General features: G+C 43.6%; 1 protein-coding gene across 16 annotated transcripts in view; it reads left to right on the top strand.

Moving 5' to 3' along the window:
- RIN2 (Ras and Rab interactor 2) overlaps positions 1-27,820 on the top strand; it is a 237,056-nt gene that overhangs the window by 123,995 nt on the left and 85,241 nt on the right. For 2 of the 16 annotated variants that reach the window (XM_064572750.1, XM_064572753.1), the window contains one exon: positions 2,066-2,158. In XM_064572750.1, the coding sequence (XP_064428820.1) occupies positions 2,102-2,158 (57 nt within the window). In that variant the 5' untranslated portion in view covers positions 2,066-2,101. The other 14 variants (XM_064572767.1, XM_064572763.1, XM_064572757.1 and 11 more) reach the window with 13 other exon arrangements.

The following is a 27,820-nucleotide window of genomic DNA, read 5'->3' as shown; positions in this document are numbered from 1 at the left end:
TGTTGGAGAAATGTGACAGGTCTGCCCCGTGCACACGGAATCCAAACTGGCTGTTTCACTGAGGACCGCTGGAGTTTGAAGCACATGCAGGCGATTCTCAGGCAGCTAATTAAACTGGTAAACCTCTGGAATCCAAACCGCTCCGCTGCCATAGGCAAAATTCCCTGCCTGTCATGGCTCATCAGAAGGGGTTTGTCTGTGGAAATCCTCTGAACGGAACAGAGGGACTTAGGTCTGGCTGAGGAATGAAGTCTTGGCTCTTACCAGAAAGCTCTTTAACTGCTGTACGATGTCAAATCCCTCACTGAGAAAACGTCTGAAAGGAAAAGAATTTTAGGCTTGGTTTCAAGAAATGTTCTTTTTTTTTTTTTTTAACGTGTGTAGTTCTGCATTGAAACAGTTAATCATTTGCTCCCCAAGGTTATGGTGTGGCTCCCATTCCCCTCTTGGTTCTGAACACAGCACTGTGTTTTCATTCTGGAGTTGCTCCAATCTGTCGATTTTGCTAATAAGTGGTGAACTTCAAAGGCCTTGGAGCTGGGGCTCCATTCAGCTGCTGAGTCCGAGAACCTGAAGCTTTGGAGTCAGCAGAATTGCAAAGGAAAGCTCACCAGTCTTCTCAGGAGGTTTTGGAGCATTGGCCTTCATCCCAGCAGGATTGCAAGTGGAAAGAAACACAGCGAAGGCATCTCCAAACCTTTAAAGTGACCGAGCCATGGAGAAAGGACTAAAATAGGTGAAGGTTCCAGAAAGAGGGATGGGTGTGCACTGCATTACTGTCTTCCTAGACGGGATTCCACAGATCAATGGAGCCCACTATGAATGTGAACACTGAGGCTGATCTTGGGGCCAAAATGAGCCCCTTTCCAAAGACCATTACTCGCTAATGCGAATGTAGTTCTCTGCTAAGTAATTATGCCTTTCCACTTGTTGAAAAGTCTCTTTGGAGCTGCTGGCTCTCTGTCCCCCAGCTAATAATGAAACAGCTCTAGCAAACTGGCACCAGCGACTGTGGCTTCCATGTCTCCCCACCCCACCCCCGCAGTTGAACCCCTTTTAATATTCCTTAATGTGGTGTGACATGTTTTCACTTTATTGTCCTTATACCGACCGTGTTGGTCATGGTGAGGACGAGCTTTATCTTGGGCAGGTTATGGTGAGCGGGAGAGCAGTTTTATATTCGCTCCTGGTCCAGCCTCCCTGGGTAAGGAAGGTTTGGGGATGCGCCCCCAGGTCTTCGATGCATGCGGGCTGGGATGAGACCAGCTGCTTGGGTGTGTATGTATTTTACTTAGAAGTGGACACTGCAGGCTTTGTAGCCAGGAGGGAGGCTTATCGGGTTTCGATGCTCAAGTGAGGGAAATTCCAAGCTGAAATGGCCACAGTTATGATTCAGAATCATATCATGCCTTTAAATTTTTCTCTACATTCCAAAGTGCCCCGCCCCCCTCCCCTTGGGTTATCATGGAGCTGTTTCTGGGCTGTTTCTTATACAAACTAATCTCTGTAAACAGGGACACAGGATTTCACCCCCATCTTTGATTTCTAGGGAGAAAATAAAGGGATTTATTCCCAGTGCCCTTGTGTTGACCCTTGCCTGGGGGAGAGGGCTAGCAGAGCTGATGATGACCTCATCCCATTCCAGCAGGATTTCCTGGGACATGCAGGGCCTCATTCTTCTGCTGTCCGTCTGTGTTCAGCCACATTAAGTCCATAAGCTTCAGAGCAGATTACCGTGACATCTAATATCGGTCCCTTTAGGACTCGAGCGTGAGGTCAAGCAAACACACAAAGCAATCATTATCCTTTCCGCAGTGCCAGAGACCTTCTGCGTCAGCTGGAGGAGCGGGAGGTGGGGCAGTGAGGTGGGGCACAGACTAGGAACTGTGCTGTCTGGGGCAGGAAATCAGCCTGAAAGAGGATGGAAGGGCTTTGGTGGGAAATAAATGGCACTGTGTTGTTGACGGAAAAAGATCTTGGCAGGACCGTTGTTGTGAGTGTTCTGTGGCTTAGAAAGGAATTTCCTACAGGCTGGACTAACCATTAAAAATGTCTCTACCTTCAGGAGTCCCGGGCGTGCAGTAGAGTGTCGCAGGGGGAGATGTCAGCTTGGACCATGGGCGCCCGCGGTCTGGACAAGCGAGGAAGTTTCTTTAAGGTAAAAGGAAGCCTTGATTGGGATTGCTAATTTTGCCGGGCTGCGTGGGGAGCTGTGGAGGGAAGGCTGCTCTGAGCCCGCTATGGCAGGGGGGGCAGCTCGCCTGAACCCAGCTGCTAGCTGTTACCGGGTTTACTGGTGTTTTGGTGACTTAGGGCTTCCAAGACAGGCCCAGGACCCAGGAGCTGCGAGATGCCACCCTGTGTAAAACAGTTGAGGCAATCTTTGTCAACTGCTCAGCTAGCTGGATGGGTTTTATGGTAGAAGCTGGAATTTGCCTTCCAGAGAATCGATGCTGTAGGCAAGTGTGTTTCACACTTTGCTTGATTGTATGAGTCACTTAAGTTCTCATTAAAAAACAGCCACAAAGAACAGATTCCCAGGTCTCACCCTAGGCTGATTGAATGTTATTTGTTGCTGTATTTTATCACATACCTAGAGGCCCATTGTGATCAGGCAAGAGAGAACCAAAGCAGCATGATTGCAACTGTACCACATTCCTATTTGGATATTGATGTGAATGGGTTAAAATTACCTTGCTAGCTTAATGAGTGAGACAAGATTCTAAATGGGTGTTTGATACGGTCTGTGTCTGTATGTTGTAAATTAAGACTTGGCAGTCATTTCAAATTTGCAATTGGGAATTCATTTCTTCTTTATGGCTTTTACTTTGTATCCTTTCACTCACCCTCAAAGTAACACCTACTGTAGAACATTTGGAAAACCCAGAATCATGTAAATGAGTAGAAAAATGGAGGTCAAATGTGCATTTCAAATCTGTCATAGGCAGGTGTTCAAGCACCAGATCTTTTTCCTCAAAGGAGGAATGATATAGGGGCCTCTTAATTACCAAGGAAAACTGACAATGTTTACTAATTATCCCATCCTGATGGGTTGTAAGTATGTATTAACTTGCATTTATATGCTTCCCACTTGCAAAACACTAAACCGGATTTATTGTATCAATTTTGGACTCCAAAGAAATCCACCAGAAGAGCCTGTTGATACAGCAAAGCTAAATTCAATCAGCTGACGGCAGTGAGGACAGACATCACCTGGACACAGTTGCATTGGTGTGCAGGTGGGACTGCAGGAGGCATCTTTGATAGGATTTACAGGTCTGGGTACGCACCCTTGGAGCTGCATTTTTCAAGGCAGAGGATTGATCCGGTTTCAGCAGAGTATGTGACATCATAGTTCAGGATTGGTGGATTCAGCAAGACAATGGTCTTGAATAGAATCTTGGCGAGTTAACTACTGTTTGATAAGCAAGCTTTTCCCAGGTGAGCAAACTGTTTGCCAGGACAAATTGTTTTGTAGGAATTTCCTGCAGCAAACAGTAAAGTGATTTATTGGTTTAAAGTCTTAACATCCTGGGCAAGAATATCCTGGAAGAAATAGTTCTGTTGACACAGATGGTCTCCATTCTCTGTCCTCATAGTTCAGTGATGTGGACTTAGCAGTCTCCGTTCTTTATCCATTTACCCAAGTTTGAATCAAACCTGTACAGAATCCACCCACATGAGCCAGACGAGGGGCTCATCCCGTCCCCTGTAGACCAGGCACTAAACCCACCAGGCTCCTGACTTATCTCCAGTTCCTCAATCCTGCCTTATGCAGAGATACTTATTTCATCCTGGTCGAAGGGACGAGCCCACCCCACTCCTTAACCAAGGCACTGCCTACATCATCTTAAGTACTGGCTAGTCTGCAACTACCACCTTACGCTCAGGATGCACGTGGTGGGGGGGGGCGGCGGGGGTTGAATCTGACATAGCAGTTGGATTTTATAGCCATAGCAAAAGGAGAAAATCAAGTATGGTCAAAATTGCCTTTGGAAAATTCCTGAGAGAGGGTCCCCAGTGGACTCACTCAGTACTACCTATTAAGTCCATGGTAGTCAGTGTGTCCTGCAGTCCTGGGGAAAATCTTTCTTTAAATTTTTTTTTTCAGTTGGACAACAGGTAAAGCAGTGAACTTGAATTCCTGGGCTGTGTCCTATGAAAGAATCAGTCAGGCAAGAGGTGAGAGGCCTGCCTGACCCCGTCGAGGACAAGTCCTGCTTCATCTTCCCTGAGTCAGATGCCCTTGAGGAAATTGTTGGCAAAGTGGCTTATACTATTTAACTTGGTATTGTCTTTCTTCTTAATTTTCTTTTTTCCGGAGCTTAAATTGTTTAATTTGTTTAAGTTACATACTCCAAGTAAATGATATAGTTACTTTGTGCTTCTTTCCTTTCTCTTCTTTATAGACATTGTTATTTTTCACTATGGCTAGTCCATAATTAATGATAGAATACTATTATTTTTTTTAAATTCTTTTTTTTTTTTTTTAAGATTTTATTTATTTATTTGAGAGAGAATGAGATAGAGCACGAGAGGGGGGAGGGTCAGAGGGAGAAGCAGACTCCCCGCCGAGCAGGGAGCCTGATGCGGGACTCGATCCCAGGACTCCAGGATCATGACCTGAGCCGAAGGCAGTCGCTTAACCAACTGAGCCACCCAGGCGCCCCGATGGAATACTATTATTATTAGTTATTATAATAGTAAATAAATATTATTGATGATTTCATGATTTAGGCATGGAGTTATCTGTAAGGATGAAGTCAGCTGCCCTTTGGACATTTAATGCTGACTCTTTGGAGGTTCGTCTTAAAAATGCTAGGATGGAGTTCAGTTTGCTGGGATGATTTGTTGCTCAGCACCTTCTGGGACCCATTGGTTCTTCTTTTACTTTTCATGCTTTATATCAATTCACATTTATCAAGCACCTGTGATCAGCCAGGCTCTGTACTAGTCACTAGGGAGAGAAAAACCAGAAGTGATCCCTGACTTCATGGAGCTTTCAGTCTGGTAGCAAATAAATGTATTGATCAAATAATCACAATGCTAAACACATAATAATATCAAAAGAGAAAACAGGGGCACCTGGGTGGCTCAGATGGTTAAGCGTCTGCCTTTGACTCGGGGTCATGATCCCAGGGTCCTGGGATTGAGCCCCATGTCTAGCTCCTAGCTCAGTGGGGAACCTGCTTCTCCCTCTGCCTCTGCCTCTCCCCCTGCTCATGCTCTCTCTCTCTCTCTCTCTCTCTCTCTCTCTGTGTGTCTTGAACGAATAAATAAAATCTTTTATAAAAAAAAAAGAGAGAGAGAAAACAGTGCTTCATGTGAGACATACAAGGGGCTCTGAGAACGTATAACTCTGAGAATATTCCAGAGAAATCTTCCCTGAGGAAGTGTCCTTTGATTTGAGAGTTGAGGTTGACTCCCTATTATCTAGGAAGGTGGGGTAAGGCACCCTTGTGTCTTGCAACTTATCTGAGTCATTTCCGTGAGCCAGGACAGATAGGAAACCACAAATCAAAGCTTGCCACCAGTGGTTAGTTACTCTGGTTTAAAAACACAAGTTGGGTAGGGGAAGATAATGATGAAAAAGAGGTCTGGTGATTGTTTTTCAATTATCTACACTTCACACACAATCACATGAGCCCTAATAACCAAGAAATGGATAATATGCATGTGGAATTCATCTGTGAGCCAAGAATGTCACCAAGTATTCTCATGCTTCCTGAAATTGTCCTATCCGGTTATAGGGCATTGTTGGTGTATGTGAAGAACAGCATGGCAGGAATATAAGAGAGTCATTCCAAAATTTAGCTCTATCCCACCTCCCTACATAATATGGAGTCAACCTCAGCTTGCAAATCAAAGGCCACTTTCTCAGGAAAGATTTCCCTGGAACACCACATTGGGTTACATATTCTCAGAGCCCCATTTACTTCTCACATGAAGCACTTGTTTGACAATGTCCCATGGTTATTGTTCATGCGGAATCATATCCCAGAAGCCTGGCCCCAAAAGTCCTATACTGGACAAACACATTTTCCACAGTCCTTCCTAGCACCATCGTGAATTTTCCTCACCCACTGGTGAGAAATGCATCTTCCTGCTCTACAAGGTGTCTATGAAAACCTATAGGGGGAGGCAGGTGATGCCCTGAACAAAGCAGCCAAAGGTATCCACACCTCACTATAGAAGTTGACGCCCATTGCTGTCAGATTTCCAGGGTGCGTTGCATGAAAGAGGAAGTCATCATCTAGGTTGGCAAAGCTCTAGGGGGTCCTGCACTAGCAGAGAAGCTCACAATCAGGTTTGATCCCTCCTTTTCCGAATTCCACAGCTTCCCCCGAGCCACCCCCACCCCCACCCCGTCTGGGTGCCCAGTGCTGGCAGATTCCTCTCAAGTCACCAAAATCCTCACCCTCCTCTCTCCCCTACCTCCACCTCCCCACTTCCCTTCTCCTTCTTTCATATTGAGGATCTACAGAGGATGCTCATAATCTATCTGCAGGACCACCCAATGTATTCGGTGTATTTGTTTGTTTCCAAACCATTCCATTCATCCACTCCAAGCTGGGCCCAGGACCAGGTCTGCCCTCTTCCCCTTGATATTCTAGATCTTCCAGCTATGCTTCCCCCCTCTACCTCCACTGGCCCTGCCACTGTGCCATCCTGGGTCTGCTCCTGTGGTACAGACCTGCCAATGCCCAGACTCCAGTCTTTGTCCGTACTTCCTCCTCCCACCTCTCCCCGCTGGGCTCCCAACTGCCCTTCCAGGCTGACATAGACACTTTACCCACAGACGAAGGAACTCACATGGTCTGAGCTGGCATCTACCTTTATTTTTGTCTGAAGATAAAATTGTGGTAGAAGGCCTAGCGGTGGCCCCAGCGTAGGACCAGGAAGTAAACTTCCATCCAAAACTTGACCTCTGCCATGAGCAATTTGCTCTGTCCTTTTGTTGCTGTGTCCCTGACCCCGAGGGGGAGCCTCTATAGCAGAGAATGATTCCAGAAGCGGGCCAGTGTGTACTGCCCACTTGACAGTCTGATTTCTTCCAGGAATGCCTGGGCGAGCCTGTCCTGTGCTACCTTCAAGTTAGTAGAGTTCTCTGTTCCTCAGGTTCCCAGCCTTTCTTTGCCTCTGGGACAGGGGAGCTGTTGGTCTTAACTGACCAGGACGAAATGTGTTTTGATGACAGGGACCCTGCCCTCCTGTGCCTCCCAACTGCCCATTCTGTAGGGAGATGCCCTGAGCCGGGCTCACAAACCTGCTGGCCAGTTGCGAGGGCCCAGCTCAGCAGCAGAGTCTAAGTTTGAGAAATCCTCTTTTGGTCATTTGGAATGGCTTGGATAACAGGTGCATCATGTGTGTCTTTCAGACGGTCCAGAGAAGCCATAGAAGGGAGTTCTCTGGCACCATAAAGAATAGAGTGTGACGAGTTTTGAGGAGACCTGATTGCTAAAATCTGACTTTACAACCAGATAAACCAGGGGTGATGATTCTCTTCACCCCGACTCCCTTCCCTTCACTATTAGTCCCTCCTCAGCATTGGAGAAGTTATCTCTTTTCAGAAATTCTGTCTGCAGGCAGATTTTCAATCATCCAGAAAGGGCACAACCTCACACCTTGGGTGTCAGTGATTTCCTCGCATTCACATTTCCAGACTACTCTCAGTGTCATTTCTTTGCCCAGGACAGCAATTCACTGTTGTGCGACAGGGGACAGAGATAGCAGGGGCTTGGAGAATAATGGATGGAACCCAAATCACATTTTAGTCAGTAATTTCAGGAAACAAATCCTTTCATGGATTGGTGGACACTTAAAAGCCAAAGGTACAAGTGCCACGCCCTTGATCTCCTAGCCTGCACCCCGGGCCGTGAATAGACATCACCTCACAGGCCAGGCATCCAGGGAGGGCCAGTGCTGCAGTCCGCAATCAGGAAAGGACTAGGCGCTGTGGTGAAAACAAAACAGAGATTAGAGATTTGGTCAGAGCAGATGACGTATTGATAATTATTCATAATAATATTGCAGAGCAGAGCTGACGTCAGTATTTGGTGTATCTTTTGTTTTCCACAAATAAAATTCTTCCTGGACACTTACACTTCGTAGAAATACAAAGCCAGCTACAGGGGTTGTTCTAAATGTTCTACTAGCTACATTAAAAAAAAAAGTGAAATTGATTTTAATAATATATTTTCTTTAACTTAGTGTATCTAAAATATTATCATGTAAGTATCTAATCAATATAAGAGTATTAATCAGATATTTTACTTTTTTTTTTTTGGTACCATGCCTTTAAAACCCAGTATGTATTTTACACTGAGCACATTTTGATTCCGACTAGCCACAGTTCAAGTGCTCAGTCACCACATGTGGCTGGTGGCTGCCTTAGTGGACAGTGAAGAGTTACATTTTATCTTGTCTGAAGTGCTTCCTGTTACAGATGGGTAAACTGAGGCCCGGGGAGGTTGAAGTGCGGCAGGTTAGTCTATAGGAGGGATGGGAACTGGACCTGGCCTGACTTTCTCCTGAGGCACCCTGCCCTCTGGAGCCCCACCCCTTGAGGGGTCCACTGTAATCCTTTTCCTCCTACTCCAGTGAGATTTCCCAGGAAACTCCTTCTGGAGAGGTCACAGGGACAGGGACCTCTCTCTCTGGAAGAGCGGTTGGCTTTTTCTGGATTCACATGAGCGTCTCTCACCATCTGCTCCAGATCCCTCCAGGACACACATCAGTCCCTCAGGGCGTGACTTTCTAGGAATGTCATGAATTTACTTATTGGACAGCGTTTCCCATTTGTGTTTTCAAAAAGCAATGGATTTCAGGTTTTATGGGGTAGTCTTTCCAGCACATTTTGGCCATTCATTTCTGATACTAAATATTGCCTTTGGGATTGCAATACACTCTCACTTGCTTTAAGGAATTTTGCTTTTTTGTAAAGTCAGGAGTAAAATAGATTTCGCTGGTTCTCCTCAACCATGTATTTCTCCAGGCTTACTTGTAACTCTGAGTGTTCATTATTAGGGAGTTGCCAAAGAAGGAGATATAGATTTAAAGGACTGTTATGTCAATGTATAATTTTCAAAAAGTTAAAACAGGACTCTCATACAATATAGAATGAACATCTATCAACACTTTATTCACCCCATGCATGAAACCAGGAAACAAGCATCAAGCTGGTTCAAAGAACATTTTCACAAGTGATGTATCTGTAGTTGACTTAAGAAGTCCTTCTGTAGTAAGTTTACTGAGGTAAAATCAAAACAGGACTGGTTAAAGTCCTACAAGCAATAAAACTCTAACCGTTGGTATAATCTTTTTTTTTATCCCCCTGAACCGAAATTCCCAGGTTGACATGTAACCACCCAGCGCCCAAGCCCTTCATTAGTAACACATAACAAAGTCAAATACAGGTACATGCCCCTAGATCACTAAATAATCTTTAAGTGATTTTGTCAAATAATGCTCAAGCATAATGCTCAAAAACAGAAGGGCTCTTCCACCTGGAAATTTTAAAACTTTCTAATAAACTCTTGGGTATAAGGGGAAATACAAAATGAAATTACAGAATTTATTAAAAAAATAGCAGAACACCACCTGTCAGAATCAATGGCATAAACTTAAAGCAGCAGTCAGAGGAAAATTCATAGCATTAAACATTTGATCAAAAAAAAATACGCCTTACCCACTTTTTTTTTTGCCTTATTTTCAAGTTTTAAATAGTGTTTCTTATTCACACTGAAATGGCTTATGCCCTGTGTCTTCCACAACCCTCCCCTTCCCCTGTCCCTGGCTTTCTCCAACCAGGAATTGTGCCTCAGAGAGTGAATTTCTTCAGTGAGGTTGTAGAACTATGGGAAAGTTTGTTCTGAGTTGATTGATTTAAATACCTTAGAGGAGAATCTTCCTGTTTGCTGAGGAATCGTGGATGTATTAATAGCACTGATTTCTGGGCTCTTTTTCATAATGTAAAAGTCTCACGATGCTATTTTGGATATTGCTCTGACACCTAAAGTCAGATCCCAGAGGCTGACAAAATCCTTGCACATGAGCCTGTCACCAGTAAGTTCACCGGACTGAGGTGAAATGTATGGAGTCGAATTTCCCAGGATAATAGTCTTTCAGATGTCTTTACATGGTAAGCAGAAAAACCACTTTCACAACAACATTGGAAGCTGTATTGTCTGTTGCTATGTAACTATTTGTCTCAAACCTTGGTGACTTAAAACAACAAATATCTATACCTCACTGTTTCTTCAGGTCAGAAATCTAGGTTTAACTGAGTCCCTCTGGTGGTAGGTCGCTAGGAGATTGCAGTCAAGTTGTCGGCTGGGCTGCATTCTCATCAGACTATTTGAATGGTGGGGAGCCTACTTCAAACCCACTTGGCAGGTCTCCATCCCTCTCCACAGGGCTGGCCTCAGGATGAGGCCACTGGCTTCTCCCAAGGCCAGTGATACAGGAGAAAACAAGAGCGATGAAAGCTAGAGTCTGTTTATCACCTAATCTTGAGAGTGATATACCATCACTTCCTCCATGTTCTGTTCATTGGAAGCCAGTCAGGTAGTCCAGCCATCCCTCAAAGGTGTGAATACCAGGATGCGGGGTTCACCGGCTATCTTAGAGATGAAAACATTGGGAAACAGTCACAAAGTCAAAAACCTGTAGGACCAGAAAGAATGACAGGAGTGGCATGAATGGGCAGGCCTGCCTGGCTTTGGGCAGGTAATTTTGTCGGGAACACAACTGGCTGGAGCCGGGAGGGGGTGCTGCTGACTCAGTTCCAACCAGATGCTGACACACGAGTGAATGTGCGTCCTCTGATATTTTTCAAGAGAGGCCAGAAATCCAGATTTTTATGTAAGAGAACCCCAATTTAAAAAGTATACTGAGGATGGAAGAAAATGCTTCGGAGGCAGGCTTTGGCCTGGGGGCTGTCAGTTTGAACTCCTACTTAGTTAGCTGAGAGAAGGATCAGCCAGGTGGAAAGTTCAGTCTCCTAACACTGCTGACCCCCCCGGGAGGCTCTGGGGGTGTGCAAGGGAGACAGATGCCACAGCTGCTGTTTCTCTTGGGGGCTTCACATGCAGCAGTGACAGAGCCTATGAGTTCTAGCTGAGCTCTGAGAGACATGATCATCCATGGATGGACTAAGGGATACATAGGGAAAGGAGCAGCAAGTTTCTCCAGGCCTTAAGACAGTGCCTAGGGTCAGCCCAGCCCATGGTCACCAAGTATGTAGGGACCTTAAGTTGTAGAGACTCCTCCTCCCACTTTTGGGAGCAGCTTCTCACATTTAACTGATAGGGTACTGAGAGCCCACTGTCCCAGATGTTAGAGGTATCAAGAGAGGAACTAATGTGGGATACAGAGTCTTCTTTCTCCTTTGTCTTATCTTCTAAAAAGGAGAATGGCTTGCCAAAAATATCCCTCCCTCCTTCCTGTAATTCCAAATGGAAAATCATTTTGAGTTCATAAGTAGCACTTAACTGGCAGAATATCAGATGATTCATTAGTCATTCACAACCTGGTATAAACTGGGACTTTATGAACCACTAGCTGCAATCAGCCTAGAGAAGAAAGTTGAGTTCATATGTACTGAGAAGGGGACAGAATAATGCAAATTGGGATTTCCGAGGGGAAGGGCAGACCTCAGGGACCCACTGTGGATAGGTCATTCAGCATGGGCACCAGTCGCCCAGAGTGCAGAGGGTGCAGGAAGTAGTAGGTCAAGATATAGATGATCATGTCTTCAGGACAGTCTCCAAACATCGTTGCCCTGAACCTGGAAGCTGAGTGGTTCCACATGGGCCCTTTATTTATGACATATCTTTTACCACCAAAAGAAAACTCTTTCTCTATTCACAACACTCTGACACCAAATGTGTGGGCTTTTTCCACACCAACCCATTCTCCAGTTCTCTGTGGACACCAGCTGGGTATTCAAGTCTGACACTAACTACCCTGGGTTAGCACAAACCTCACAGGTTAAGGGCTCATTCCCACAAGACTGCCCCTACTTCAGACACCAGTCACAAGCGGTGGGTTTCCAGATGATCCAAATTTCTGTCCAACTTGGCTACAGATCAGTGGTCCCACAAGCCCTCTTCAGGTTCAGTAATTCACTAGATTGTCTCACAGAACTCAGGGAAACACTTTATTTACAGTTACCAATGTATTATAGAATACAGATGAACAACTAGATGAGATACATAGGGCAAGATCTGGAAGGGTCCTGAGCACAGGAGCTTATAACCCTGTGGAGTTTGGGGTGCACCACTCTCAGCTTCACTGATCAGAAGCTCTCTAAACCCCTGCATTTAGAGTTTTTATGGAGACTCATTATGTAGGCATGGTTGATTAAATCATTGGCCATTAGTGATTAGCTCAATCCCCAGCCCCACTTTCTTTCCCAGGGGTGGGGTAGGGGTGGGGCTGAAAATTCCAATGCTCTTATCATAGAGTTGGGTCACCTGGCCCCCACCCTGGAGCTATCCAGGGGCTACCTGCCACCAGTCATCTCATTAACAAGAACTCTGGCAGGATTCAAAGGGGCTTGCAAGTGAATAACAAAAGATACTCCTAACACTTCTATCACTTAGGAAATTCCAAGGGTTTTCAGGCTGTGTCAGGAGGCCCAAGGAGAATGAAAACCAGCACAAAGACAAACGCTATAGGCACAAACCATTCCTCTTAAGGTGGTACTGCTAAAGGGCGGATAGGAGTTTTTGGTGACAAATCCAGCAGTCTGAAAGGCAGAGTTTAACCCCCTTAACAATGTCCTGGGAGATACAGATGTTGACATCTTTTTAGGCCAGTGTCAGAGTAAAGGAAAGTGAAGAAGAAAGGGTTTTATGTTAAAAACATGAAGTCCTGATCTTGGGAGGATGCAGTCTATCTTCATGTCAGCTGTTTCTCTTCCTTGTCAATTTGATTCCGAGGTTTGCATCGTCTGTGCAGGACCAGATGTCAGGTGGGACCTTGTTTGGCTAGAGATGCATATCCAAGGTTTAAGTCCCTGATGTTTGGCTGCTGTCTGAGTGGTGAGGAGGACCTGGTTTAGTTCCTTCCAAGGAGATTCAAGGGCAGTCTCTGTTTTTACCGATTCCAAATCAGAAGGGTGGGAGAAAGTTGGAAATATTAGTGTTGAGAGTTGTGACCAGATTTTCAAGGAAATTAGAAGAATTCAGGGTAGGTCCATACCAGAGCCTCCAAGAAAATTAACAAAATTAGAATTGAATATAGATAATGATGTAAACATAATTTCTTTTCTCTCCAATTACCCTCATTTTTTTGATAGTAAAACCAACTTGTTGTATTCAGTTTTGCCTGATTATTTCTATAAATGTAGCAAGATCAGTGATTGAGAAAGTTTTTTTTAAAGACTGCTTTGTTGGAACCTTGTAATCAAGTTAGCAGGTGGACTTTTACATCTGTCTCAAATGTGACAAGCCAGTCAAAGCCTTGGTAATATATACAGCCAATATTTCCAACTGTGTCCTGTTCCAAGGAGAACAGATTCTTATTGAACTTATGGAAATAACTAATTATTTTGTCATGAAAAGAATACTCAAGAGTTTTTTTAATTCTGGAGGCATCAGGTAGGGAGAAAGAGTAAATGTTTCATCTTTGGTCACAAAGGTATATCTTAACAAATTGTTAATAGTCTAAGAGAAAAGAGAAAGGGATCTCCTAAAATCTGGAAAAGCAGAACAACAGAAAACCAGCGATGTTTTAAACAAGGAGTCACAAAAAATTAGAATCATCTCCCTCAGTTTATTTTTTATTCCGCTTGAAGTCAGTATTTCCACTAGTTCTGGAAATTCTTACCCAGTTTAATTGTATGACCTGAAAGTTATCAGAAACATATATTCTAGAGTACTTGTCAGATTCCTTTCCATGAACCTCTCTGAAGATGAAATACAGTTGCAGGAAGTTTTGTAAAAGCCTCTGACTACAGCAATAATTGTAAATGACAACAGATTCCAATATGCCCATTATTACAGATCTGATGAGAATTCATTATAATGGAATTGACAAGGATATTTGATTATTTCTGTGCCATTCCACATCTTGAAATAATAACTAAAATAACAAGTGATAACATACAAGGACTTACCAGATTTTTGGAATGCTTCTATTAATAACATTTACCCATGCAATGTGATCTAAGAAGGTTTATCATCACTTACTTGACATCCTTCCCATGTAATTTAACGCATCAAATAAACTAATTAGTTTAACATCTCTTTTTGTAAGGAGAGAGAACAAATCCTTTTCAATATTCCAGTGACCCTCTGGAAAATTTCAAAGTTAGTTCAAGGTCAAAAAGACTTTATTTTGAATTTGGTTTTTGGAGAAATTTGTCAAAAATATCAAAAGGTTTGCATACTTGGCCAAATAGGATCATAGGTCACTGTGAAACAATACTTACTTATCTATTTAACCTAAGTGACAATTAAAGACTTCACAGGCAAATATGGAAAGTTAAATAGTCATAAAAAGCCTTAGCTTTTTTTAGGGGCGCCTGGGTGGTTCAGTCAGTTGAGTGTCAGACTCTTGGTTTCAGCTCAGGTCATGATCTCAAGGTCTGGAGATGGAGCCCCAGTCAGGCTCCCACTCAGCAGAGAGTCTGTTTTCCCTCTCCCCCTGCCCCGTCTCCCTGCACCCCCGCTTGCACGCTCTCTCTCTCTCTGAAATAAATAAATAAATCTTAAAAAAAAAAAATTTTTTAAAAAAAGCTTTGGGTGCCTGCGTGGCTCAGTTGGTTAAGCGTCTGCCTTCGGCTCCAGTCATGATCTCGAAGTCCTGGGATCGAGTTCCACGTCGGTTCCCTGCTCAGCGGGGTGCCTGCTTCTCCCTCTGCTCCTCTCCCTCTGACACCTTCGCCACTCATGCTCTCTCTGTCTCTCTAATAAATAAATAAAATCTTTAAAAGAAAAAAAACTTAGCTTTTTTAATATTGAAAAGACTCATTTTTTCCCTAAGTAATCAAAGACCTGATAAAGACAAAACAGAATCTTTGTTTTTCTAACAGATTATTTTAAAGGTAAAGAAAACTTTTGTTTACAATTCCTTATTAGCAGGGCAGGGTTACTTGGGTTAAGCATCTGCCTTCAGCTCAGGTCATGATCTCAGGGTCCTGGGATTGACCCCCGAATCAGTCTCCCTGCTCAGCGGGGAGCCTGCTTCTCCCTCTCCCTCTGTCCCTCCCCCTGCTCATGCTCTCTGTCTCTGTCTCTCTCTCTCTCAAATAAATAATTAAAATCTTTTTTTTTTTTTAAAAAAGCAGGTCAACAATCTAAGAAAACTGTCCTTTTAACACAGAGAAAAACCAAATTCTAATTTGTATACTTTTGATATTAAAACTCATTCTTAGCTATGTTTTAATCTTAGCCAACTTGACCACACATTAAAATTCCTTTTCAGAGATTCCTTTATCACAAAACTTCTATAACTTTTTTCCTATATTCAGATGTTATCCTAAGTTTTCCCTCTATAAATAAGAAGCCTCACTTTAGGACAAAATTCCTTTTTTTTTTTTCCCTCAACAAAAATGTATTTCCATTCCTCATACCTCTTTCTTCTTTTTTTAAAAGACAAATTTATTTTAGAGAGTGTGTAAGCAGGGGAGGGGGAGGGAAAGGGAGAGGGAGAGGGAAAGAATCTCAGGCAGACTCCCAACTGAGCACAGAGCCTGTTGTGGGGCTCAATCTCACCACCCTGAGATCATGATCTGAACTGAAATCAAGAGTCAGATGCTTAACCAACTGAGCCACCTAGTTATCCTTTATTTTTTTTTTTCTTTAATCTTGCTCCCTCTGGCAACCATCAGTTTGTCCTCTGTATTTATGGATCTGTTTCTGCTTTTTGTTTTGTTTTTTAGATTCCACACATAAGTGAACTCATACAGCATTTGTCTTTTCTGGCTGACTTATTTCCTTAGCATAATACCCGCTAGGTCCATCCATGTTGCTGCAAATGGTGAGATCTCATTCTTTTTTATGACTAAGTAATATTCCTGTGTGTGTGTGTGTGTGTACCACATTTTCTTTATTCATCTATGGATGAATACTTGGATTACTTCCATATCTTGGCTATTGTAAATAATCCTGCAGTAAACATAGGGGTACATACATCTTTTTAAATTAGTGTTTCCAGTTTTGGGGGGTAAATACCCAATAGTGGAACTACGGGATCATATGGTATTTCTATTTTTCATATTTTGAGGAACCTCCATACTGTTTTCCACAGTGGTTGTACCAATTTGCATTCCCACCAGCAGTGCACAGGGGTTCTCTTTCTTCCGCATCCTCACCAACACTTGTTATTTCTAGTCTTTTTTTTTTTTTTTAAGATTTTATTTATTTATTTATTTGAGAGAAAGAGAGAGAGACAGAGAAACAGCATGAGAGGGGAGAGGGTCAGAGGGAGAAGCAGGCTCCCCGCCGAGCCGGGAGCCCGATGTGGGACTTGATCCCAGGACTCCGGGATCATGACCTGAGCCAAAGGCAGTTGCTTAACCAACTGAGCCACCCAGGTGCCCTATTTCTAGTCTTTTTGATTCTAGCTATTCTGACATGTGTGAGGTGGTATCTCACTATAGTTTTGATTTGCATTTCCCTGATGATGAGTGATGCTGAGCATCTTTTCATGTGTATATTGGCCATCTGTAGGTTTTTTTGGAGAACCGTCCTCTGCCCATTTTCAATTGAATTGTCTATTTTTTCCTCATACCTTTTTTTACTGAAAGCACACATCCTACTTCTCTTGCATATGGAGATGTTACCCTTCTTTTTAGTAGCTTTAACCACATATATTAATTAGAATTCTTAACCCTTAGTAGCCTTAACTAAGAAGTAAACGATTGTGAAGTGTCTTTTACATTAGCATTCTATGAATAGGTAATAAATACTTTTTATGATTTTTAGAAATATGTGTTTTTCATAGTATAATTTTTTTAAAAAGCATGAAACATATTTACTAACAGACCCAAATTTATCTTTAGTTTCTCTATATTAAGGAAGTCAAAAGTAAATAAACCTCTGTTCAGTAATTAATGTTTCATTATTTTATCTTATTTGGAAATTATCTAGATATTCAGTGAATTTAACTTAACTCATCACTTAATGTAGCAAAACTAAGATTTCAGGTTACCAAAATGATTTGGGGAAACTTTTTTTAAGATTTTATCTGTTTATTTGTCAGAGAGAGAGAGCTCAAGCAGGGGTAGTGGCAGGCAGAGGGAGAGGCAGACTCTTCGCTGAGCAAGGAGCCCGATGCAGGACTTGATCCCAGGACCCTGAGATCATGACCTAAGCCAAAGGCAGACGCTTAACCCACTGAGCCACCCAGGAGTCCCTTGGGGAAACTATTTTAAAGTTTACCTAAAAACTTTATCTTATTTACATCTATTCAGTTTACTTGTTTTTAACAATTATGTTTAGATTACCCACAAAAACTTTTATAAAACATTAGACAAAGTCATTATTTCAAGTTATTGTTTGCTGACAACTTTTATAACAGGGATAACAAGAACTTATTTGGCTAGGAAACCTAGGTAGGATAAAAGCTGTTTGTCTAATTTACCAAAAATCATCCTAGATCACATGAACCTGAAAAACATTTGTATTAGTTTCTGTTCTATTTCTGAGATTTAGAAATGCTTTATTTATAAGTGCTTATTTTAAAGTCAATTAAGTAGAGCCATTTACAAAATAATTTTAACAATGCCATTCAGAGGTAGAAAATGTCACACATCTACAATAGATACACAAAAACATACAAACAGAGACCTTCCAGTGGTTGTTTTAAAAATTTTAGACAGGAAACAGGTATGATAATAAAAACTCACTATTTTTTAAAAGCACAGTTGGATCCAAACTGTTTTCTGGCCAGTGGAATAAGCTAAGGTTACCTGATCGGAAGGCTAAAATTTTTTTTGCTAATATTTGTGGAGAAGACACAGGATTTTTCATTCATCTAAATTTTGAATGACCTTTTCCCCCTTTTGTTTCACTTCTGATAAGAATTACTTCACAGAGGTTTGTGCTTTTAATATTTTTATCTCAAAGTCAGGGGGAAAATGCAGGTTCCTCCAAGAAGGAGCTTGGTTTTCTAAGGCTAATAATTTACAAGCCTTTTGAAATAGGTAGGGGAGGTTTTAGAATTGGTAAAAGGAATGGGTAAACTGTGAATGACCTCCAAAGGTGCATTTCTAATTTTGTAAAGATTTGTATGAGAAAGACAGTTGCTTTTTAATTCCTCAGAGAACTGGCTTGTAGCTTAGATGTTAAGGACTGCCATACCCATCCATCTGTGTTAGAATGCAGTATTGTTTTGGTTTTGGTTTTGGTTTTGGTTTTAGTTTTAGTTTTCCCTTGGCTATTAAGGGGAAAATGTAGCACTTTATCTCTGAGTCCATTGGCTCTGGGAGGGGCTCACAGAGGGCCCTCCTGCAAAGGTAGATTTGGAGGTGTCTATAACGTCATTACCTTGGTGGACTTTTGTTAATGATCCTGTAAAAGCAATTCAGACAGAGGGTAACTAGAATGAGTAAATAAAGGAGGATATAAGGAAGCATTAAGAATTAGGTCAGTCTTAAGAGTTTTTTGTGTTAGGTACCTCTGGGGTCTTTTTAATTTATCAGCTTTTTGCAACGAAACTTCCGATGAAGCTAGCTTTGAAATTTTGAAGCGTTTGCTTTAAGTGCGCTCCTTAAATGATCTTGTTAACTGGAATGTTTCCCATGATGGCCACTGTAATTCTAGGTTGTAATTCCCTTGAGGGCTGGAAGCAGTTTGGTAGGACCCTAGCCACAAATTCTGTCCAGTCAAATCTAGCCTCAAATGGGGTGCAACTCACATTTCTGTCCAGCCTTATTTTGGGGTTCCCAACCTGACCGTTACCTAGCCAAGTTCAGTAAGACACAAAACAAGCTTAGTACGATTTTGCCATTTTTGTAGATATTTATAGCTTCCGGGGCTATAGTTCTTAGATATAAAATAAGCAGGTGTGCTGGAAGGTGGTACATTTCACTCTTTGGGTTTTAAAGGATTGCACTTAAACAAATTTTATTCACCTGAGGCCTTCTGCTGGACCCAGTTCAGCTCAATTTGGACCCAGTTCGAGTCCTGCTGGTAACCACCACCAATTCTCAGAGTGGCAAGGGCTAAGGTTTTCCACTCCAAGACCTGGGAATGGTGGTCTGAAAAGGTAGGGGATGGGCTGGGGCAGAACCTTCTGCCCGGTCAAACTGACCCTCCCTGTAGAGGAAAGCCAATCAGGTCAAGAGGCTCTCAGAAGCGGGAGGAGCTTCCCCAAGGTCTTCAGAAGCCGTGAGACAGACTGGGGACTCAAAGGTCACAGGGTACCATGCCTGTATTTATCATTGTCCCTGAATGCCACAGGGAGGTTCTCTGGGGATCCCATTGCTGCCACCAATCAACATGTTAAGCAACAGAAATTCAGCTGAGTAATCTAAAAGATCAAATTGGCGGTATTGAATGATGCATGAATCAGGTGGCATCCCATCAAGCAGATAGAAAGGAGCCCTGTAGAGCTGCCGCAAAGGAAAGGTTTTTAAAGGTAGAGGGAACAAAAAGGAAGTTATTAGCAAAGAATCCATTGTTTTAGGCAATGTAGCCCTCCAGAGGGGAACACAAGGGGACTGTCGGTAAATTTCCTAGTGCTGACCAGGAAAAATTCCCTGTTGTCTGGCTGAAGGTTACCTTCCATCAGGGGCAGGGAGGGTGTGGGAAGGTGCTGAAACTAAGTTAAGTATCAAGTCTTGGTTTGCTGATGTGGGGCCCTTAACATAAATGACTCCATTTTGGACCTGTGGTTTTCTTTTTAATAGCATGCATATTAGGAAGCATTTGATCCTTGAAATGTGGTCCCTGGACAGGCAGCATTAGCATGCCCAGAGTTTGTTAGCAAGGCAATCTGGACTACTGGTTCTCAAGGTGTGGTGTAAGCTTCGAGCATCAACTTTGGCTGGAAACTTCTTAGAAATGCAGATTGTTGGGGGCGCCTGGGTGGCTCAGTTGGTTAAGCAACTGCCTTCGGCTCAGGTCATGATCCTGGAGTCCTGGGATCGAGTCCCACATCGGGCTCCCTGCTCAGTGGGGAGTCTGCTTCTCCCTCTGACTCTCTCCCTTCTCATGTTCTCTCTCACTCTCTCTCTCTCAAATAAATAAATAAAATCTAAAAAAAAAAAAAGAAATGCAGATTGTTGGATTCCACCCCAGACCTAGTGAATCAGACGCTTGGGGGTGGCATCCAGCCGTCTGTGTTTTAACAAGCCCGCCAGGGGATTCAAGGTTGAGAACTGCTATACTCTATATTTGAATAAGTAGCCAGGACGGTACAAAAAGCATGGAAATGTCTGCCTTGCAGAGCTGATTTCATGTTCCTGTTTGGAGAAGGGAGTTTATCGCCTTCCCCACTAGGCTGTAGGCCTCGGTCAGCTCAGATGCAGTGTTTTCATGATGTCAGTCATTCTCCCTTTGTAGGTGGGTGTGACTACCACTGCAGATGGGTGTTCAGGTGTAGGTTTTCTTTTCTGTCTTCTTCCCCATGATATTTCCACATTTCATTTGCTCTTTCAAAAGCAGCGGCAGAGACACTAGTGAAGAACCTCAGAGGCAGGATGACCCAGCCGCCCAGAGCTCTGTTAACAGACAGAAGCAAAATCGCCCCACCAAGCCCCCGGCACCTGATGTTGCCGTTTACCCATAGATGCTGGAACTTTCTCTGGGCTCAGATTCACAGATGTGGGCTCCTCCCCTCCTCGGTGAAAGCTTGGGGGAAATGAACTCAAACTCTCTTGTTGAGTTCCACTGCCATTTGCCAGAGGAACAGAAATCACGCAAGGCAACATGTCCTTTATTAAATGCCTGGCATTTCAGGAAAAACTGCTGTTTGGGGGCCACTTCATAGACACAGCCCAGCCTTCCTCTTTATTCAGTGACATTTTGAAAATAATGTTTAATTTCAGAAATGGTATTCCAGGCATTGTTCTGAGCACTTATAAACCCATTCACTTACTTAACCCTCGTGCCGGCCTTACGCCCATTTTACAGATGAGGAAACTGAGTTGTGGATGGGTTATGATACCTGCCCAGGGTCACACAATTTGTGTTTTTTGTTGTGGTTCCATGGTGATGGTGCTTCAACTTGGAAGGAACTTCATAGAGATGGGATCCAGCACCCTTGGGGCTTTAAAATGCTGACTCTGTGCCTCAGCCAGCTCTGAAATGAGAAGCGGGTCCCCCTTCTCCCCCCACTTTTCATGTCATGGTCCCTGTGTTAGACGCTTATTCATTGAGGTGTGAACCTGACTCTGGTTTCCCTACTGGGCACCTACAGTTGTCCCTTTCAGATAGCCGCCACTCAGAGTTTCCTGTCTCAGAAAGTGGGCATTGTTCTTCTCAAAGACCACCCCGAATACATCTTTCATCAGAATTGGGTTTACTAACTTGCTGCAGCCAGGGAGGACACACCAGAAGAAGTGTGTGTGGGGGGGGAGCGGTGGTCTCAGTTAAGAGGGGCTTGGAAAGGGCTTGTTATAGGATTTGAGCTTGTGCTAATTATTTATTTTGAGAGATAGAGTGAGAGAGAGCGAGCATGAGCAGAGGGCAGAGGCAGAGGGAAAGGGAGAAGCAGACTCCCCGCAGAGCAGGGAGCCTGATGCAGGACTCGATCCCAGGTCCCCGAGATCACGAACTAAGCCGAAGGCAGATGCTTAACCGACTGAGCCACCCAGGTGCCCCATGTGCTGGCTAATTCTAAGGAAGGAAGGGTTACAGATTTAGGGAAAAAAATACAGGATGCCCAGCTGAATTTGAATATTAGATATAGCATATATATAGACAATGCATTCTGTGCAATATTGGGGACATACTTATACTAAAAAAATTATTGTTTCTCTAAAATTGAAATTTACCTGGACACTGTATTTTATCTGGCAACCCGGAAGGAGGATTTGAGTGTTCTCAGGAAGCTAGGACAATTTGGGTGATTGGGTAGCTTAATCCTTTTTCTCTAGAAGGCAGGAGAAATAAAGGGAGCCCGAGGTAGCGGTGGTAAAGCAGCCAACACTCAGAGTCAGAAGAGGGGGCCGTTTAGTCATTTTTGTGGCTTGGGCATTCTGTGTTCTGTCTTGTTTCAGACCTGGTGGCTAGTGGCCTTGTTGAAGCCATGTGTTGACATTCTGTGTGCATTACTAATGTTCACTTGGGAACAAGCCAGAAACATTGCTTACTTTCGCATTTAACTTCCAGATTCTGGGCTTGTTTCAGAGTCTCCCCAGATGCTAATGTCTCAAAGATGCAAGTCACTTGAGGTTCTGGTCTGGGACAGCCAGTTCAGTCTAGGCCGCTGGTTCTCCAGAGATAGTTTTTGTTGTTACACCATGGGTGGAGGTGTAACTGGCTGACTCCCTACAACGCACAGGCTGCACCCCACAATGAAGAATTATCTGGCCCCAAGTTTCCATCATGCTGAGGCTGAGGAATCCTGGTCTGCAATGTAAATTCGGAAATACCTCATTTCTGAGGTCTCTCTAGCTATCTCTGGGGCATGCCTTCCAGAACTAAAGGAAATGAAAGCAAGAAAAATGTGCACGTGTATTTAGGACCCACTGTCCTGAATTGGCATCATGTGGGACTAGCTCAGTGCCTGGCCTTTAATAGTAGGTGTTCAGTAAATATGCTGAATGCATGAAAAATGTGTAATGCATATATGTGTATGTTATGTATGCATTGTTCATTTATTCAGCACCTACAGTGGCAGGGCTGGTTCTGGGTACTGAGTGTGCAGTGATGTGGGAAACAGATAACAGAGCAACCTGTAGGGATGATTGGGGAGGGCTGGCATGCTGGCCGGGTGAGGAGTTGGCAGTTGGATGCCATGAAGGGTTTTGAGGAAGGGAGCACCATGATCCAACATACATGCAACCCTCTGAAAGTTCACTTGGTGTTAGTGCCCTGTCTACATTCCATCAACCAAGAAAACAGAAGTGCAGCTCAGATCTTGCCTGGGTCCCTCAAAGGACCCAGAGTCACCTCTCACCCAACCCACTTGCAGCCGGCTCGCTAGTCATTCCCTGCACCTTGCCCATGTGCCCAGGAGCTCCCTCCCCTCTTCACTCTTTCAGAACTCCTCCCTGAGTCTCCTTTGCCTCAACCCCACCTTCTCATCTTTATCATACACAGCATCTTGGCCTGTCTGCAGTCCTGAGCTTGATGTTTTCCTTCTCTGTCCCTTAGTTTGAAACTGCACAGCAAACACGGGGCCAGAGCTGACTCCCCACTTAGAAGGTGGGAGAAGGAGGAAGATCACAAACTCTTATGTATCTGTTGTTAGGCCTGCCCCATACTTTTGAAAATCACCCCTGTGCCTGAAAGATGCAGTGAGGGCTGGAGAGGAGCAGCAGAGGGAAGGCGACAGATCAGGACAAAGTCAGCAAACTGTGACCCTGCAGACACCTGTTTTTGTAATTGCAATGCAGGCACACCTATCCCTCTGTGTATTGTCTACTGCTGCTTCCGTCCACAACTGGGGAGCTGAGTTGCTATAGAGACTATCACCTACAAATCCTAAAATATTTACATTCTGGCTTTCTATAGAAAAAGTTTGCTGACCGATGACTTGGGAGATAATTGCATTTTTGTCACAGAATTCCCAAAGTCAGTCTTGCGGGTGGGTAGCCATGTCACCACTTTACAAATGAACAGACGCATGCCACTGCCAATGAGAACTTGCTCTCTGAGGGCTGGGCCCCTTCTCTTTCCTGAATCACACTGCCTGCTTCATATGGGTCATCAGAAACAGCTAGAATGAATACACCAGAGGTCTCAACCTCAAATGCCTCCCGGGGCCAGGTGGATCATGTAAACCAGTAAAGCCAAGCCAGGTGAAAGTTGATAAATGGCAACGATATTTGATTGCAGTACTGAGGACAATAGGGAATGGTGGAGACTGTAGCAAACTGAAGAGCAGATGTCCCACATCAAGAGGGCAACATCACCAGGATAGCACTGTGTTTCTAATTTTCAAGAAGTTAAAGCCTTTGAACTTTTAAACTTGGGCTTTTGTGTAAATCTCCTGATTTTTGCATGAAATACATTTCATGTTTCAATGTTGGAACTGTCTTAACCATAAAGATAGGACAGGCCCATGTGAGGCAAGCTGGACAAAACATAGCTAGTGTGTCCAGAGGTCACCAGGGACATTGGAATGACCATCAGAGATTCCTTGCTGCTCTAGGAAAGACAGCAGGGAGTTTTCCTGGGCCCTCACCAGGAAAAGTTCCATATCAGCCATTAGCCTTGCGTTCTGGTCAAGCCTTCAGCTGGATGCTAAGAATAGCCTCATACTCCACTTATCTGCAGAGGGAAGGAAGTGCCCAGGAGTCAAAGAGGATATGGAAATGCAGGAAGGCTGAGCTACCTGAGGAGGAGGAAGGTGGGTTCCAGGAGAGCCCCAGGGTCTGAGAGGAAGCTGCTAAATTCATCCTGGGCATGGCCAACAGGGGTGTCCCAGGAGTGCACATGTCAACCTTTTCAAATGTAATAAAGCTCAATTTTACCTTTAGTGCATCAAAGATAGGTGCCCCTAAATGCAAGTCAAAATTGCAATGAGATATCACGTCACACCTGTCAGAATGGCTAAAATCAAAAACACAGGAAACAGCAGGTGTTGGCAAGGATGCAGAGAAAAAGGAGCCCTCGTGCACTATTGGTGAGAATGCAAACTGGTGCAGCCACTGTGGAAAACAGTATGGAGGCTCCTTAAAAAGTTAAAAATAGAACTACCTTATGATCCAGCAATCACGCTACTGAGTATTTACCCAAGGAATACAAGAACACTAATTCAAAAGGATACATGCAGCTTGATATTTATAGCAGCATTATTTACAATAGTCAAGATATGGGAGCAGTCCAAGTGTCCATCGATTGATGAATGGATAAAGAAGATGTGGTACATATATGCAATGGAATATTACTCAGCCACAAAAAAGAATAAGATAAATACCATATGATTTCACTTATATGTGGAATTTAAGAAACAAAACAAATGAACAGGTTGGGGGAAAAAAGAAAGAGAGAGACAAACCAAGAAACAGACTCTTGGGGCACCTGGCTGGCTCAGTCAGTAGAGAATGCCACTCTTGATCTTGGGGTCATCAGTTTGAGTCCCTCATTGAGTGTACAGCTTACATTTTAAAAAAAGAAAGAAAGAAAGAAACAGACTCTTAACTATAGAGAATAAACTGATGGTTACCAGAGGGGAGGCGGGTGGGGGGATGAGTTAATAGGTGATGGGAATTAAGGAGTACACTTGTCGTGATGAGCACCGAGTGATTAAAATAAGAACTTAAAAAAAAAAGTGAGGGAAATTCTGTGAAAAGGTCATGGGTTGCAAGTCTGAGAATCCTGGCTACTAATCCCTCCTACAACCATCACCAGCTGCTTGCCATGGGAAAAACTCTCAGAGCCTCAGTTTCCTCATCTGTAAAATGGGACCAAAAGTCCCTATCACACCAGGACAATGTGAGGATTATATGTGATGTATAGTATACTACCTGACGCAGAGAAGGCCCCTCGTTAAGTGGTAGCTATCATTGGCTAAAGCTAACAAAGTGTATTTCTTTACCTTTCCTGTGACATGTGACACTGACTTCCTGGGACTTCCCCAAAGTTAGGACAGCTTCAGCTTCTCCACCATCGCATCCACAGTGCGATCTTTTCAAGACCTGACAAGGATCCTCCAAGAAGCGTTATGTTAGGTTCTGTATCTAGGAACTTGAGAAAGATTTTGGACATCAAAGGGAGGGCAGAAAACATAACCCACCGGAAACTAGAATAATGCTTTGGAATGAATCTCTTGTTCCCAGCATGCAAGAGAATGAGGGCTGGGAACAATTGGAGTAACTCAAAGACATCATTTATGACTAAGTACAAAGCTTTCCAGAATCAGACTGAAGAGGCAGAAATTACTCCCAGGTGAAAGAGATGCATGCTCTGCCTCTGAAACTAACAATACTTTATATGTTAATTAATTGAATTTACATAAACATTTTTTTTTAAAAAAGAGGTGAATGCTTCACCTTCCCTTCCATTTGGAGAGACTGTAGTCATTTGTCGAGTATCTACTACAGTTGACCCCTGAACAACTCGGGTTTGAACTGTGTGCATCCACTTACACGTGGATTTTTTTCGATAAATGTCGTACAGGGCTGTAAATGTATTTGCTCTTCCTTATGATTTTCTTAATAACATTTTCTTTTCTCTAGCTTGCTGTATTGTAAGGATACAGTCTGTAATACAAAATGTGTTAATTGACTGATTATGTTAAGGCTTCCGGTCAACAGCAGGCTCTTAATCAAGTTTTGGGGGAGTCCAAAGTTATACTTGGATTTTCAACTGTGTGAGAGGGTCAGTGCGTCAACCCATGTGCTCAAGGGTCAGCTGTATTTGAAGGAGCGGGACTTAGGCTGTGAGTGACAGAAAAAAATACAGGGAACACCATGCTTGCTGTCACGGTTTTGCTGTGAATCTACCAAGGGACATAAAACAAAATACACCTGTTACCAGAGCAGTCCGTTCTGTTATCTCCTCTGGGCTCCCTTCACTGTCTCCTGCACCCCAGCCACTCACCTGCAGTCCTTTCCTGCTCTACCCCCAAGACCATATTAAATGCATTTAGAGTTTCCCAGATACTGAAAAAATTTTGATCCACCACCCTTTATATATAATTAAAAATAAATTTTTATTTTTCCCAAGTGACCCAAAAGTTAACTCTGATGAAATTTAAATTGTTTCTTTTCTGGGAATGTGACAGCCAAGTGCTGGGTGAGTCCATCAAAGATGAGCATTTTTTGAAGTTTATTTATTTATTATCCCTACACCAGCGTGGGGCTCAAATCCATTACCCTGAGATCAAGAGTTGCACGCTTGACCGATTGAGCCCGCCAGGCGCAGCAAAGATGAGCATTTTCGTGTATATGTGTGCTGCCAGGTGTCCCATGCTGCTGGCATGGGCTGATTGGGGTTGGGGCTCTTACGGCCACGGATGTGCTGGGCACCTTCCTTATGCTATTTCCCTGCTATCCTCCCACCAAGTTACCCCTGCCCCTTTTCCAGATGAGGATTTCCAGATGGCCCCGTAGGTCCTACAGGTGGGAGGATCCCCAGCTGGCCTTGCCACCAGGCAGGTGTGGTTTGAGGGCTCATCAGTAAGCTCAGCAGGCCTGCCTGGTGGCCACTGAGCATTGACTGTACTGGGGGCTCCGCTGGGTATACCTGGCATGCTCAGGGGCCACGGCTTAGCCAGGTGTCGGGGCTCAGCAGCCTTGGGCAGGAAGAGGTGCAGTCTGCCCTGGCTAACACTTCCTCTGGCTCATGTTCCGAGGGCACATTGACGCAGATTTTGAGGATAAGGAACATAGCTTACTGAGCTTTCCAAAGGACAGATTTCCCAACAATAAGAATGTGATAGTGAGCTTTGGAGATGTGCTAGCAAAAATTGGGGAAGTGGTTTCTGGCAGCTGGGTTTTCATTCTTATGTGCATCGTTTTAATTTTTTTCCCCCTTGGGGTTGGGGGTAGAGAAGGGAGGTTATTGGTATATTTTACAGAAGAGTTGCAAGAATAGCACGAGGGATTCCTTGTATTACATACTTTCATGTATAATTTCATGTACATATGTATTATATAATTCAAATTTCCATAGAAGTTGCCAGAATAATACCAGGGACTTCTCTATACCCATTACCCCAGTTCCAGATTCCCTAGTTGTTTACATTTTACACC

This window comes from Mirounga angustirostris, unplaced genomic scaffold (genome assembly GCF_029215605.1).
Source record: "Mirounga angustirostris isolate CCGP_5_RB_7025 unplaced genomic scaffold, mMirAng1.0.hap1 SCAF_10, whole genome shotgun sequence".
NCBI classification, from domain to species: Eukaryota; Metazoa; Chordata; class Mammalia; order Carnivora; family Phocidae; genus Mirounga; species Mirounga angustirostris.
The sequence above is the reverse complement of the archived record's forward strand: the minus strand, read 5'-3'. Positions and strand labels throughout refer to the sequence as shown.